This window comes from Gobio gobio (assembly GCF_949357685.1).
Source record: "Gobio gobio genome assembly, chromosome: 5".
NCBI classification, from domain to species: Eukaryota; Metazoa; Chordata; class Actinopteri; order Cypriniformes; family Gobionidae; genus Gobio; species Gobio gobio.
In genome coordinates, this window is record NC_137101.1 from 23,253,050 (window position 1) to 23,270,833 (window position 17,784).

General features: G+C 36.9%; 1 protein-coding gene across 1 annotated transcript in view; it reads left to right on the top strand.

Moving 5' to 3' along the window:
* Window positions 1–17,784, top strand: part of sema3c (sema domain, immunoglobulin domain (Ig), short basic domain, secreted, (semaphorin) 3C) — a 72,619-nt gene that overhangs the window by 19,937 nt on the left and 34,898 nt on the right. The window contains exon 3 of the mRNA XM_079817551.1: window positions 16,246–16,406. Within this exon, the coding sequence (XP_079673677.1) occupies window positions 16,246–16,406 (161 nt within the window). The remainder of the gene's footprint in view (window positions 1–16,245; window positions 16,407–17,784) is intronic.

Consider the following 17,784-nt stretch of genomic DNA (forward strand, 5'->3'; position numbering starts at 1 on the left):
CATTTGGATGATCCAGAGGAGTCATGGGAGAAAGTCATGTGGTCAGATGAGACCAAAATAAAACTTTTTGGTCATAATTCCACTAAACGTGTTTGGAGGAAGAAGAATGATGAGTACCATCCCAAGAACACCATCCTTACTGTGAAGCATGGGGGTGGTAGCATCATGCTTTGGGGGTGTTTTTCTGCACATGGGACAGGGCGACTGAACTGTATTAAGGAGAGGATGACCGGGGACATGTATTGTGAGATTTTGGGGAACAACCTCCTTTCCTCAGTTAGAGCATTGAAGATGGGTCAAGGCTGGGTCTTCCAACATGACAATGACCCGAAGCACACAGCCAGGATAACCAAGGAGTGGCTCTGTAAGAAGCATATCAAGGTTCTGGCGTGGCCTAGCCAGTCTCCAGACCTAAACCCAATAGAGAATCTTTGGAGGGAGCTCAAACTCCGTGTTTCTCAGCGACAGGTCAGAAACCTGACTGATCTAGAGAAGATCTGTGTGGAGGAGTGGGCCAAAATCCCTCCTGCAGTGTGTGCAAACCTGGTGAAAAACTACAGGAAACGTTTGACCTCTGTAATTGCAAACAAAGGCTACTGTACCAAATATTAACATTGATTTTCTCAGGTGTTTAAATACTTATTTGCAGCTGTATCATACAAATAAATAGTTTAAAAAAATCATACATTGTGATTTCTGGATTTTTTTTTTTAGATTATGTCTCTCACAGTGGACATGCACCTACGATGACAATTTCAGAACCCTCCATGATTTCTAAGTGGGAGAACTTGCAAAATAGCAGGGTGTTCAAATACTTATTTTCCTCACTCTATATATATATATATATATATCCTGTATATAACAAAAAAAATATTGCTGCATTGACTTTAGATTTCAGTTGGTCAATTGTTATTTAAAGAGCGTGTTAGTAATATGGGCCTATAGGCGGGTGTACAACGCGAGTACACTCTGCTTATTACACACACAGGGACATGCAGCAGTACACAAACATTTTTAAATATGAAAAATTAAAACAATTCCTCTCTGGAGAAGCGCTCCGTCTTTCCGCTCCCAAAACCCGCCATGTAAATAGCAATCCGCCATGGTGAAAGCACAACTGACTTTTAAAGGGCTTGGGAGATGAGACTCGGATTGGTTTATTGCCCGTTACGCCCCAAACACACCCATGACTCATTAAGAGAATAGGGACAACCCTTTTAAACCATGCGCCTGGCGCGCCAACCATTTTTCCAGTCGTTAAACTAGCAAAAGTGGATTCGGACACGCCCTAAGTGCACCTGCGCCATGCACTTAGGGCGTGTCCGAATCCACTTTTGCTAGTTTAACGACTGGAAAAATGGTTGGCCATTTTTCCACCTGCGCCATGCACTTAGATTGTTAAAATAGGGCCCAATATAATAATATAATATGTTTTGAAGTTTTGTTTTTATATTAGGAGAAGGCGATATATAAGGCGATATATAAATTTATTTTTTATAACATAAATAAAGTTGTATTATTTGTATAATTATTATCAAATACATTTTAAGGCACTGAATTAGCCAAATGTCACACTTACAATTACAAAAAGTCTCCCAAAAATGGGAGCTGTTACCATCAACAATTTTACGACTATTTTATGCACTGTACGAGCATGCAAATTGGGAGGCAATCATATAAATAGTCCTGTTTTTCATGTACAATGTACAAGAGAACCATTGTATCTGGAAATAGTGTGGCAGAAACAGTTCTTCTCTGGCTGGTTACCCCAGAGGACAGATGTGTTGAAGGATTTAAGGGCAAAATGGCAGCCCATTTGCTAATTGATGCAGTCAGTTGCTAACAGTGCTGTCAGTGTGAAATGCAATGTATGCAGGTCTTCTTCCCCTGTGCCAGTATTTATAAATGCTTATTGAATGAGAGAGCTTGTGTATTTGTGTATGTGTGAGTATGTATGTGTGCATTCTAGAGGCCAGAGGAATGTGGGTAATGTCAAGAGGACAGACTGTCTGACGACTCTGTCGCATGTTACCCTACAATCTGGGTGGTCGTGACTTGTTGAGCGCATCCCAACCTGCTTCTTGTGTTCACCTGATCACCCTAAATTAAAGTAGTTTCTTAGTGTCTTACAGTGTGTAATACATAGTCACCATAATATCAAAATTAACAATTCTTTCTTTTTAAGGTTATGGGTTTGAAAAACCCCTGACCCTAATAGTGATCAACGGTAATGCCGCACTACTAGCAAGCACCAATCACTTGGCAAGCCTCCATGTTTCCATCTTACAGAATGATAGATCATGCCACTGAACCAAAGCCAAAGATATTGTACGCTTTAATGAGGATGACGTATACGGTTGCCTGGACAGAGACTTTGAGTCTACGAGTATGTGTGAAATCGCTTACACATCACATTATGTGAGTGTAACCATGCAGAACCAAACCAAAGAACCATGTTATTGTCTAAACAGCGGTGGCTCCTGAAAAGGATTTAAAGTCATGTCTTGAAGGCAGGGGCACTCCATCTTCATGAAGAACATGAGTTCTGGGTACTCCACCCACTTGTCGCCCCGAGCAACATTGGCACCAGTAGTGTTCTAAATGAATGGGATATAGCCGGTATATTTGCATACAGTTAATTTATGCACACAAGCTTTTGGTGTTCAGGCAATGAGTAGGAAGTTAACAAAAGCTGAGGCTGTAATTGGAGCTTAAGCCAGTAAAGCAAAGTTAATGGAGCCTGGAAAACTTTGGCTCGAGTGCTGAACTGCAATTAGTGACTCTCAGCAGGTCCATGCAATCGTTTGTCCACATGGTGTTGGTTGTGTTATAGTCTTGATAATCATTTGGCATTCTTTGTGAGACTGACTATGTTTACACATGCAGATTTCTGTGAATCCGAATCAATCCAATCCGTGTTTCAGGGTGTACTCACTCAAGGCGTTCTGAACCGTGCCTGAGCACATTTGACCCCTTAAGTCTGGATCGTTTGACTAATGTGATCGCTAACTGTGACCTGGCCAGATTGGAAGAGGCAGGCCAGAGCATGGTTCAGTTGAGTGATCCCTTAACAGCTCCTACAATCGCACCTAGTGTGAGTATGCCCTAAGTTATCTTAAACTGCACAGCCTATGTACACAAGTCACTATGAAATCAAAATGGACAATTCTTGTTTTTTTAATGGAATATTGTGCTATTTACGATAAATGATTTATCTGTGCACCATTATTTTGCCCTTGTAATCTTTAATCAAATGAACTCCCCATCCCTCTTGCAGAGACATCACTACTGACATGAGGGCGGGACAACCTGGCACTCACATGACATCACAGCAACAGCAAACCTCAACCATCCAATGATTCAATCAATTCCCTAAAGACAAAATCAAGTCCACCTCTACATTTTTCCTTGTTTCCATTGTTTTCCATTTTTCCGAGAAGTGTTTTACTTGGATATACGTCACAACATACTATTGCAACTTCCGTTAAATGCTGACGTTTTATATATATATATTTAGTGGTGGGCCATTATCGGCGTTAACGTGCAGTGTTAACGTGAGACTCTTATCGGGCGATAAAAAAAAATATTGCCGTTAATCTATTCTCAAAGCTGGGTTGGGAGCTGGGTCTATACTACACAAGCTATGATGACTTTCGAGTTGACACGCACCCGCCTCCTCTCATTCAGTCCGGTTTAACCCTCTGAACATGGCGAACTGGATTTTTCCTCATGACCGCATGTTAGTATTGGTGTGACCGGTCTGAATTTCTTCGCGGGGTTGCACATAACGTTAATTCTACTAATTCCCGCAGATTTCGCGCTCGCATCTGAAGCACACACACAAATACCGTAATAAAGCCGCCTCTGACATACAAGTGCAAAAATGAGCTCCATTTTCCAGCTTATTAATGGTAGAATACACACTCAAAAATGTCTCAATGCCCATCTTGGTGAGTTTTAACGTAAACATAGTCGTAACCAGCTCACAGGAACAGTGGGATCCATGTGTGCGTCAGGTCTTAAAGGGACAGAAATTATTTATTATTCAAATTAAAAAAGACAAACGATCACTTACGAGCACACATATTCTGAATGCCTTCGGCAGAATTCAAATGAGCCATTTTAATCTAGATTAATTCCAAGATTACAGTGAGATTAATCTAGATAAATTTTTTTTATCTATGCCCACCACTAATATATATTTTAAATATATATATATATATATATATATATATATATATATTAGGGCTGTCAAGCATATAAACAAAATAACCAAATTAATCACACAGATGTTTGTAATTAATTGCACGTAATATTAAAGGGGTCATGAACTGGCTTTTTAAAAAATTGTATACTATTGTCTGAGGTCAATTTATGATGTTTGCATGGTTTTTACATTCAAAAACATCATAATGAATAAGTAATAGGCTATTTTCTACCCAGATTTTGAGCCTAGCTCCTGAAACGCTCTGTATTTATGGGTGTGCCGCATTGAAGACTTGGAAGTAAACGCCCACTGCTATGATTGGATAACAGTTTAGCATATTATAATGAGCTTCAGATCCCTTACACGTGAGGAATTTTTTTTAAAACTTAAAATGTGGAGAAACGGAAACCGTAATGATTCTCCCGCAGGGATCGCAAAATGTCTTTATCAAACAAACACAATGATTTATCTCTCATCCACCCGCAAATAAATTGGAATGTTATTTTTGTTTTACCTGGCTGGCCCGATCGGTGGATATAACCACGAACCATGCAAAACTAACACACAGGCGCGCGTGCGCGCGCACCCACAAGCCAAGTACTGCGTGCATCAGCAAGACTTCACCTCAGACAAATCAGCATGTTCAAAACTTCTTCGATTGTATGTTGTATTTTTTGAATCGCAGCACAATGAACCAACAACACCTCAAATTCAAAGGATACTCCAGCCTGTGACACCGTGGTAAGTTATGTTTAGTTAGACACGTACATAATCAGTGGCTATCAAACGTAACAATGCAATACTAAAAATGTACTCACATAATTGTGTTGCATCATTCCTGTCAGATCCAGAAGGCACAGCATAGTTTTTTAATCTCATTCTGACTGCAAATCCAGTCTCGTTTACAAACGAATCCACAGTGAAATGAAGCGAACAAATGCAGTGTCTTCCCCATGTGAGCTGGATCTTCAGTAAAAATAAAGTTCAAACATGCATTCCTAATATTGGAATCCAATGGAATTTGAAACATGCCATAAGCTTTATTGCCTGGAAGTTCGATCCAGTTTAGCTCCACGTAGGCCAGTTATTTATCTAACATGCCAGACACGAATCGGTGGGCGGGGCAACAGAATGAGGCAGGCGTTTCACTGCACTCTGACGTCACGGGGACGCACATTCGCAGATCGACCGTTTGCTGAGCCAGCTGTCAATGAAAGCTTTTCTTTGACTAAAAAGGAAGTTTTCAGCTCTGAAACTTACAGGATATTCTTATATTACGATGACCTTTTATATATCAAAAGCTCAAGGGAAAGTTGATTTCTCAAATATATTTTCACACTGAATATCCAAATGGATGCAGAAACAACATTAAAGACAGTATTTAAAATCTATTTAAGTATCTGTTTAATTGCTTCTTTATGTAACATGAATGAATATATAAATGCAGGTTGTTCAATTGGATTTCTAATATTGCATACAGCATACAGATTTTTTTAAGCATACAATATGGTAAGGGCTGCCAGTTTGTCTGATTCATCTTTGATTTACTTTCAAATCGCATGGCAAAGCTGAGCTCAGTTCAGCAATCAGTTGTAGTGATTCTAATCTGACAGGAGTCTGATTTTGTATCTGTCGCTAATTTCAGCCTTTGGTTAAAGCATTGGCAGCCGAGACAGAGGAGAATGCAGCACTTCAGTGACGTTAGTGGGCAACCTACACCAGACATTTGGCTTCATGACTTTAAAATCAATCCAGCTTCTCTTGTAAAAGAGCTCATCTGATATCTTGCCAAGAGCAAGCATGCTCTTGAAGACAAATTCTAAGAACCAGATGGTATTCTGATCAGGCCAATAATCAGAATAGTGTTAGAATACCTTTACATTTAATGCATTTAGCAGATGAGTGCATTAGCTTAAGGTTTACTTGCAAAATCTTGAGTTGAGAGGAGATGTGCTACTATTCCAAGAGCTCAAACTTCTCAAGTTCTACCTGACAGGTGATAAAACAGGCTAAAACTACTGTTGTACTGGGGTTTTGTTTGCCATTGAAATCCAGTCATTTCCACGCGATCTGGAAATTACATGTGAAATATTTCCTCATGCAGAATTTGCAATGGGTTTGAGTTAGTCAATCAAATTTGCTGATTATGACTGAGCTAAATTATTTTGAATATAAGGCCCAAGATGAACTTATTTACTTAATTTGACCTAAGTTTAAGCATCTATCATTTTGTATCTTTGTAGTAGAGCAGCTTTACAAAGCTAATATGAACAGAGCAAAGCCAGTATTGACAACACCAGGCTAGAAGCTCAGCAAAAAAAATATGGATTATTTGATCCATGTCAAGGTGAATCCATGTACTCATTAAACTCTTAAACTTACCAGCATTTCTCTAATCTCGTAACCTTGTGCCACATACATACAGTATGGATTTCTCTGGAAGTTTCTCTTTACGATCAAACATACGGTCTCGCATGTCTTGGTGGTCTCCTCTGAGAAGATCGAGACCCATAACCCTCTTGTGCTGTTTAATAATGGATGTTTAAGAAGTTTCTTAGCATAAAAGGGCCTTGTTCCAGTTCTGCTCGACTGCTCTGTATAAATGAAAGCAAAAAGGTTGTGAGTGGAATGAGGAAGAGGAAACTCATCTATAGCTAGCATGGTTGAAGTTCTTAGTTCATCACTTGGATGGTTGCTCAAAGCCTTCTCGTGTTAAAGATCTGAAAAAGATCATCTTGTTCACATTGTTAATGGAATAACCTTCTTTATGGGTTACGGTTTTGGGTTCATTATAAATTAATCTCTTTAGATGAGAGGCTGTCAAATGTTTTGATGCCAAAGACCCTTAAATCTCTTAAACCCCTTTCCTAAAATAGGAAGGCAGCTACTTGATCAAAAATAAATATTTGAATATATTTTAAAACATCATTTATTCCTGTGATGCAAAGCTGAATTTTCAGCATCATTCCTCCAGTCTTCAGTGTTATATGATCCTTCAGAAATCATTCTAACATGCTAATTTGCTTATTTTTGTTGTGCTGATTAATATTATTATGGAAACTGGCATACATTTTTCAGGATTCTTTTATAAGTATAATATTAAACAGAACAACATTTATTTAAAATATAATTTTTTGTTACATTATAAGGGTAAATTATTAATTGTTTTCAAGAGGAAAACAAATTCTGATCCCAAATTTATGAACGGTGGTGTATTTTCATGTATAAAAACTCATTGTGAGAGATTATAAAGAATGTTATAAAAAAAATGTTTTGCAAATCATTGTCATTACTGAAACCAAAGCAAAGAATTAAAAATATTACCCTATATATTAAAATATTCTTATTAGAAGTGGAAAAATATATGTATGTATAATATATATAATCCCGAAGAGAGAAAAAAAACAACAATTTGAATTCATTTGCATAACGATTTTTGCAATAAATACTGTCCCAAATCAGCTTTATCAGCTATACACAGAGGTGGACAAAGTACACAACTCTATTACTTGAGTAAAAGTAAAAGTACCACTGGTCAAATATTACTCCGTTACAAGTGAAAGTTCTAAAAACTGATTTTTACTTAAGTAAAAGTACAGAAGTATTTGTTTTTAAAAGTACTTAAGTATCAAAAGTAAATTTCCTTTTTTTATGTCAATGCATTATTTTATTATCGTTGCATTGTTGTATAAATGCACGCTATGCCATGGTGGTTTAAGCCAGTCAGTGATGCTCCATCCGACATGCTAGCATAAGACCACCTTAAACTAATTTCTTTACATTTGTGTAGAGTGTGTAAAGTATTTAAATTTTCAATTTCTTTTATAAACGTTACAAAGCTCTTTACAAAGCTGCTGTCACTTTAAGGCAGAATGCATGGACCCTATACTCTGATACGCATACGATATTCTCTCTCTGTTTACTCTTCTCTTTCTCCCAGACATTTACATTTGTGAACCTTTTATGAGACATGCATCAAAGTGTATGCCAACTAAACTAATCTTTAATATTTTGAGAAAACTGAAACATACTTTTTAAGTACGGCACACTGCGCAGAGGAACCGCCTTCTTCCATTTTGCTGTAAACTGATCAGTGTTCAAAAAATTTTGGGAAACTTCACATGACCCTATACAAGAGTGATTACTGATAGGCTGTCTGCAAAAAAAAAACTTTTAAAGAAGAAAAAAATCATCCACCGACTTTAAAAGCTGCTACAGAAACGACTTTCTACTTTGAGGACCGTGATAGAAATGTAGTGGAGTAAAAAGTACGATATTTGTCTTTCAAATGTAGTGAAGTTAAAGTAAAAGTTTCCCTAAAAAATAATACTCCAGGAAAGTACAGATACTCAAAAAGTGTACTTAAGTACAGTACTCAAGTAAATGTACTTAGTTACTGTCCACCTCTGGCTATACACTACTTGAAAAAATATTTTTTAAATAAGAAATTAAACAGGGCTGGTAGAATAAAATAATCATGATTAAATCACATGATTCCCAGATAACACAAATCTGGGAAATAGTAATACAGCAGTATCAACTTTGGTAAGTTTAAAAAAAATAGCTAAAGTTTTAATGAATTTTTATGAATTAATAAATTATTATTCATATTAATATTAATATATACAATGTATATTTAGATTTGACAACCCTAAAAAAGGCATTTTGTAAAAACAACAATAAAATAAAATAGAAAATTCTCTTAATTTTTTGATGATTCCGTAACCTCCATTTTGAAAACCCCTGCTACACACGTCAAACTGTGGCAAACTGTCAACTACAAACTTCTTGAGTTGTTATTGCGACTTGTTTTCAGCAATGTATCAGCTCTGTTCCTTTCACAGCTTATTAAAAGACAATCAAACTGTAGTATAATGAGAATCAACCTTCCCATTTTGACTACACAAGCTCATAAGCGATTGTTAACCACATATATCAAATATCACTCCACTGAGGAGCTCAGGAAGAGGCCTAGACATAACACTTGTGAGGAAAATGTTCCCAGCACTTCTCCGCAATACAACCCTTCCAGAAAACCACACCATCCATCGGCAGTGTAAAGAGCACCCCGCTGAGCGAACAACACTACCCCTGTCATGGTCAACCGTATATCTACAGAGCAACACCCAGAATGTCTCCACCAGGACCAATCCTACCTGGATGTGTGATGAACATCTTCCTGACTTAACCATGCAGGAATGTGGTCAAGCCCAAGACTAATACTGTATGTTCACAAACAAAATGTATTCATTATCAAAAGCCCTCTTGATGTGATTTAGCCTGGGGTTTAAAGTTACACATTGGCCTAAGTTATAGGTTATAGAATATGGTTTTGATTTGCATGACGTTGATTCATATTCATCATGTGTGTAGCATTTGACTGCTGACAGTGAGTTTGATTGCTGGAAGCATTCAAACTCAGAGTTTCTCTCAGAAGTTGTCACTGCACAGCGGTTTGCTGGGTTGACGTCTGCCAACTTTCTATGATGTAGCATAACTATGCATTCTTCATCTTTTATCCACACTGAGATCAGGCCCCATATCAATATTATCTTGACACTAGTCATGATTGGACTAAATTATGTTTTTAAATTAATAACATGAATTCAATTGTGGTTTACCTTTACAGAAATGCTCATGTGGTTTGTAATACTCATTCACTGATGAATGGTTTCTATAGACATTTGCTTGAGCTGTCTGTAGACAGATCACTTGACGTGATGCTGGAGTTGGGAGCTATTAATTTAATCACAAAACATAAAAAAGCTTCATCTGTGTTGAATGCTGCTGGTTAGCTGCGTGTTCACGTGTTTTTGAACAAATTATTTGATTGAATGATTCAATGACTCATTCATAACTGCAGATACTTGTTGCCACCTACTGGCATATTGATCTAAACTGCAGAAAGACCAACTGAAAATCCCTGCTAGTTTATGTGAAAGTAACATTGATACAAAGATGACATTTCTAAAAACATGGCCCATCGTTTTAAACGGCATTTTCTTTTTATCATCTTGAATATTTTTATTTGTGATTGACCCTAATGTATTTGGTAATCCTATTTGCCATACTGCAATATCACATATAGCACATTGCCTTTTCAAAAGCATTCAGATCCATATTAAGTATCATTTTGAGACTTGCAGAATGATGCAATGATCAGGCAGTGTTTCTCTGTGATCTTCATCCTCCAAGCTTTCATGATCCCAAACACAGGGCCAAATTAACACTGCAGTCGCTCATAAACAAATACGATGAATGTTCTCTATTGGCGCAGTCAAAGCCTTGATCCTAATCCAACTGCCCCGGCACAATTTGAAAACTGCATTGCATAAGTGCCATACAACTAACTCAGGCTACCTGGAGTGAATCTGCCTAGAAAAATAATGTTAAAATAATAAAATGTGAGTTTCAAATATTTGTGCAAAAGCATAATTCAGCTTGTTAGTGAATACAATTTCAATGTGTAATTCAGACAATTGGTTAGTTTTTTCCAACACAAATCTCTTGTTGCATTTCCATTTACATACTATTCTAAACACAAGACTGGAATAGGCAATTCTTCTACGTTATTTTTACTACACACTCAAAAGTATACATTTCCCAATCTTCAGTGAAGTGCGTACTTTTAGTGCATAGTATAAATATGTGGATAGGGATGTACCCTCTGTCTGCCCTAACTGAAAAATGTGCTAAGCGACCTTTGGCCTTAAGGAAAATATTATTTTACATTTAGAGTAAATTAGATCATCTGTCTGTTGTATTTTCTTCTGAAAACCCAAATATGAAATAAACTACAGCATTTTCCTTAATCGCATTATTAGCAGGTGTGGTAGCACCTGTCAGTTGGGAATGTTGACATAGATATGTGTCCATAGCTCTAAGAAATGATTCATGTTTTCAGGGCTCAGGGGTCAAGACAGGCGGACACAAAACACCACACAATCCTCCCAAGAGGGGGAACGTGTGTCCGTTTATCCACGGGGTGGGAAGGTCTTGTGAACGTTTCCCACTGTGCTGTCTTTTACCTCAGCACATTAGAAAGACTTTTAGAAAGACAGAAAAATATGAAAGTCAGGTTCAACAAAGGCGCAAAAATAAACAGTTTGAGGTTAATCATTGTTTATCCTAACGCATTCAAACCTAAACCTTAACTAAACCACTATTTACACTACCGTTCAAACGTTTTCTTTTAAGAAATTAACACTTTTTACTCAGCAAAGACAAATTGAATTGGTCAAATCTGACAGTAAATGATTTCTATTTCAAATAAATGCTTCCTATTCATCAAATAATCTAAAAAAAAAAAAGAATCACGGTTTTCACGTTAATATTAAGAAATGTTTCTTGAGCACCAAATCATAATTTTAGAATGATTTCTGAAGGATCATGTGACACCGAAGACTGGAGTAATGATGCTGAAAATTCAGAAAAATTACATTTTATAATATATTAAAAAATAAAACCTATTATTATAAAATATTTCAGAATAGTATTTTTTTTTTACTGTATAAATATTATACATTATATATATATATATATATATAAAAAATTAAAGCTGACCCCAAAGTTTTAAATGGTTTAAATGGTAAAACGATTGCAGTTACCAAAATTGTTTCAAAAATGACTCTAAATCTAAGAGAATAGCGGAGTCAAAGGGAAGATACCGCTGGAATTGTTTTCAGATTGATTTTTTCCCCCAGCTGATAAAAAACAGCACTTATGTTGGTGTGGATGCTAATATAGTAATACTTATACACTCTAAAAAATGCTGGGTTAAAAATAACCCAAATTGGGTTGAAAATGGACTAACCCAGCAATTGGGTTGTTTTAACCCAGCGGTTGGGTTAAATGTTTGCTTAAAACAACCCAATCGCTGGGTTAAAACAACCCAATTGCTGGGTTAGTCCATTTTCAACCCAACTTGGGTTATTTTTAACCCAGCATTTTTTAGAGTATAGTTCTTATAACTATACCTTGGTGTGAATGTGCCTTTAGAATGTAACATCTGGGAAATTTTTTGTGCAGCACACAGCCTAAGAAGGAAACTTAACCTTAAGTTATGCACAACACAGCATTTCTATGTTATAACAAACCTAAAACCGAAGCTGAAATATGCTGAAATTAAAGGCTCACCCAACAACGTCATTTTCTGAAAAGAAGATCTTTCTGAAAGTCTTTAATGGCATGCGTCTGCTGAATGGGGTGAAATGGGATTTTATGATTCCTGTCTGAGTTTACAGAAGCTGCATGTTTCTAATTAGTCTCCTGAAACCTAACCAGAAGTGGGATTTCTCCATTTCGCTCCCTCTTTTTGAGGCATTTGATTTAATTCTTATTCCCTCACATCTGCTTCCTCCTACGTTTCTTCTGCAACGTCACGTCTTCACCCTGTCTAGTTCTCATGCTCTCGGCACGTTGCAGTCTCGCCCTGATGAGCTCTTTGAGCAGCAATAATGCCACTGAGATGCTATCCGTAGTGCTTTGAAGCCTGGTTGATGTAATCAGTTGCCCTCCGCGCCTCTCTTTATTAAACCCACGTTAGAATGACGGGTTTGACAAGGCCCTCTCCACTAATATAATCCCATAATAGTCTGGTGAGACATGCTGTCTACTGTCAATGCTCTTCAGAGAGCCTGGGGTGACAACAATCTCTATTTCACCTTGTGTGTTGGTCGCTTTCTGAAAAATCAGTAGAATAATCATAATGTATTTTAAATATATAAATATGTGTATACCAATGTATATACGGTTAAGTCCAAAAGTATTCATACCCCGGCCAAATTTTTAATTTTGGTAAATTTATGGCTGGAAAGTAAGACATTGTGCTGGAGATATTAACGAAGAATATTAGCTATTTTTTCCCTTTTGACAAAACATTCCATGTCCACAATTATTCATACCCTTACTCAATAATCAATGGCAAAGCCTTTATTTTTCATCACAGCAGTCAAACGGTTTTTATAATTGGTGACAATTTTTTTTCTTCTTCAGATTTCCACTGGGATTTTAGACCACCAGGGGCCTCATTTATAAGCGTTGCGTACGCACAAAAGAAGGCGTACGCCGCTCTCTACGCAATAATGGGTATTTATAAAAAGCAAACTTGACGGGAAAATGTGCGGTCCTTCACGCAAGCTCTGAACCAGGCGTACGCACAAAAACGGGTGAAATGAGAAATGGCGACACCGTCGGCAAGTGGAAGAAACACGTGAAAGTGTGTGAAACTGTAGAACGTTGTGTAAAAGAAATGGCTATAGGTACTGCCTCTCATAAATAACATGAAGACTTCACAAAGCAAGTATTACAATTAACAGCCTACACGAACACCCGTTTGATCGATCTGCAGTGTAAAACAAAGAAAATCAAACGAAAATTACAACAGAAATGCAAATGAACACATTTGCAAAAAGAAAAGTGAAATATGTTCTGCAATGTTGGCATGTTATGCAAGCATCCTCATAAATAATATCAGGGATTTAAATAATATGGGAAACAGAACAAAATGTACAAAACTGATATTCTCGTCAATGTGTCCGTCTGGCGGAGCAGATATAGATGCAATTAGATAGACAGATAGATAGATAATTAGGAAGATATATAGATAGATAGATAAATAGATAGATAGATAGATAGATAGATAGATAGATAGATAGATAGATAGATGTATTAATTGTCCACTGGGAAAAGTTGTTTTCATAGTAAAAATTTCTTCATCAGCTACGGAATCATGGTATTCATGCCTTTAGTTTGTTTTATTTTTACGATGGAGCGCTAGACGCTTTTTTGCCTCGACTTTGATGTCCGACCATTTCTTTTTTTTTTCGGCCACGGTCCGAGGTTGTGAGGCTACAGCATTTACGGCGTCTGCAACCTTTTGCACCTCAAGTGCCTTTTTGGCATTAGTAATGCCCAAACTGTGCCCTCCAAACAACATTTTTCTCCTCTTTTTCACCTCGCCAACGATAACTTCTACTTCACATTGAGTGAAGTTACGTTTTTTTTATTTCCTCTCTGTGTTTGCCATGATTTCGCAAATTATGAATATTAACTTGTGGGCGTTTCACAGACTATTTATGGGCAACTATGGGCGTGACATGAAGCCGCAAAAGCTGCGCTACATTTAGAATTGATTGTGATTTATTAAGGGAAAACTGCGTAGGATGTGCGTGCGCACGGTTTTATAAATCCGAATATTTCTGTGCGTACGCACGTCCTATGTTTCATCCGTACGCCACTTCTGACGCAAATCCTACGCAAAGTTTTATAAATGAGGCCCCAGGTCCTTGAGGTTGGAAGGCTTCCTTGCCATCACTCTAGTCTTCAGTTCTCTCCATAAATTCTCACTTGAATTCAGGTCTGGACTCTGGCTTGGCCACTCCACAATATTGATATTGTTCTTTGCCAACCATTTCTTGACCACTTTTGCTGTGCATTTTGAATCGTTATCTTGTTGGAAGGTCCACTGCATTCCCAGGCCAAGTTTTTCTGCAGACTCCAAAATCTTAAAGTTGTCTTCTTTTTTATTGATGCCATTTACATTTACAAGGTTGTCTGGCCCATTGGCTAAAAAACACCCTTAAAGCATTGTGTTCCCACCACCATGCTTGACCGTGGGGATGGTGTTCTTGGGGTTGAATTTTCTCCAAACAAAAGCCACATCCCTATGTCCAAACAACAAACAAATCCAAATTGTTGTCTTGTCAGACCATATAATCAATGACCAAAAGGCTTCTTCATTGCCCAGGGTGAGCTTTTCTGTGCCTGTCTTGATGAAGGTCTGTGTCCATGGAGGTCAGCCTTTGTGCAGTGTCCGCTGAAGTGGCCACTGGTACTTAAAAACATTACCTTTGAAGCCTTTCCCTTTCTTGTGAGCATCCGCAATGCACAACCGGAGGTCCTTACTAAGCTCCTTGGTTTTAACCATGACTTGCAAGTTTCAAACAGGTCTATCAGCTGTTCTTTATAGTTAGACCACTTCTATTATAGATTAGAATGCTCTAGTCTAGAACATACTAGAAGTTACAAGGAGCATAAGATCTGAGATATTAATAATTTTGGACAAGGTACATTTTGTCAAAATGTAAAAAATAAAATAAAAAAAGATCCAAAAAGATCACTTAAAAAAATAACTTTAAAAATGAAACTTAACTGTATTATATATATATATATATATATATATATATATATATATATATATATATATATATATATATATATATATATATATATATATATATATATATATATATATATATATATATATATATATATATATAGAATAAATGTGTATGTGTGTGTGTGTGTGATAAAAAAAAAAAATTCTCTATTTAGTCAAAATGTTGTGGTGCTGTTTGGCCAAATGAATGAATGAATGAATGAATTGGATTGGATTGCTGTGTTCACGTTTTTGACAGTACTGAACTATGACAAATGTCTAATCATTTGAGATTCATATTAAAATATATTTAGAATGTTTTTATTATACATTTTAACCGTCTAATTTTGATCAAATCCTGCTTTGGATGTGCTGGTTTGAATAGGAAACAGGGGATGGAGATATTTGTCATGAGATCCACTAAGGAAGGTGGGAATTCCACTGGTTTTAGGCTTCTCTTTATTTGAGGATAAAAAGAAGAAACATGAAAGGAAAGTGTCCGTGGATAAGGGAAATGTGACTTTGATTGGAACTGGAGGGAATTATCTGAACATTGAAGAGAAAATTAAGGAGGGATGGCTTTAGAAGAGTGTTAAAAAAAAGAATAAAGACGAGAAGGAGGGTATCAATGTGGCCTCCATTTCTCTATACATTAGTGAATGACTAATGAGAAACAACAATGAATATTCATGAGGTTACTCTTCATTATTAGAGAGACTTTGATGCTACGGTGAAGGGCCCTGCATCTCTGTATAAGTATGTGAGCATGAGTATGTGTTCTGGAATAAGATCCGGGTTCCTGGTCATTGTCAGCAGTGCAAATAAACACCAAAACCTCACTCATACTAATGCAAAGAACATATTTGTGTTTGCATTATAGAATTACAGAAGACCCCGTCCTTTGAGCACTACACTTTGTCTGAGAAGGCCATGGACTACAGGATCCTTTTCATGGATGAGGATCAGGACCGTATGTACGTGGGCTGCAAGGACAATGTACTCTCAATGGACATCAATAACATCAGCCAGACCACGTTGAAGGTGAGAGAGCAGTCAACACCCCTCTTTATCAACATGAAATGCAGCCTAACAATTGAAACCAATGGTGACCACATTTCTTCTTGCACATCTCATTTGACAAATGGGAGAGATTCAGTTTTATTTAAACAGTGCTGGCTCTTGAGGAGACCGCTTGAACACAACTGGCACAAAGTATGGAAGTTTATCTTTCCTCTTCCAACTAAGGCTGGCAAAACTTCAGATTCATTGCATTCTGCTGGTCTATGCGGCCCATCTATTCTGCAGGGCTCAAACCGAATCACATGAGTTCACCAGTAAAAAGCCTTAAGCCTGAGAACAATACAGCATGATTTGTGTGTTCTTTTAGAGCTTGTGATTGCTAAATAACTCCTAGGCTTTAAATTGGATATTTATAGTAACATGCTTTTTCCATGAAACAGAAAGAAATAGAAATTTTGCAGAATGTCCAGGCTGCTTCTGCCATATAATGAAAGGTGACTAGGGCTGTTGACTTAAAATAATAATAATAATTTGAAATGTGCCATATAAGCATTTTATATGACTCATATTATATATTTGAAGTCTTCTGAAGCCAAGCTTTCTGTGAGGAAAATAAAACAATTTACACTACCATGCAAAAGTTTAGGGTCAGTAAAAATGTAAATGTTTTTTTTAAATCTCTTATTCTCACCAAAGCCTAATTTTTTGGATGAAAAATATAGTAGAAAAAGTAATAAATAAATTGAAATTTATTCCTGTGCGGCAAAGATTAATTTATCATCATTACTCCAGACTTCAGTCACATGATCCTTCAGAAATCATTCTAATATAATGATTTGCTGTTCAAGAAACATTTATTATTAATGTTGAAAATGGTTGTGCTGCTTAATATTTTTGTGGAAAATATTTGTTTTCTGGATTCTTTAATGAATATAAAGTTCAAAAGAACTGCATTTATTTGAAATATAGTTTTAGTCACTTTTGATCGATTTAATGCATCTTTGGTGAATAACATTAATTTACTTTTAAATGGTAGTTTAAACTTTTTTAGCTGAAGATCTGAAAATCCACCACAGCTCCCAAATCTCATTTGCGGTCAAGGGCGCCGCTAAGGGGGGGAAAAGTTAGGACGATTCTAAGGGCCCACACACTTTTGGGGCCCCCATAGATTGGTTTTATTAGTAGTCGTACTAGTAGTAAAGCATTATAAATGTATAATCTACCACAGAGTTACAAAACAGAGGCAAAATCCAGCAAAACGCTCCACTCATGGACCGCTCACGCTCACGGGTAAAACTATGTTCGCTCAAATCCCACTCCGACATGAAAATTCTCTGTGCTATAATTGTTACAGCCATTAAGGTATTTATTTTTATATTTATGTTTAAATATTATAATG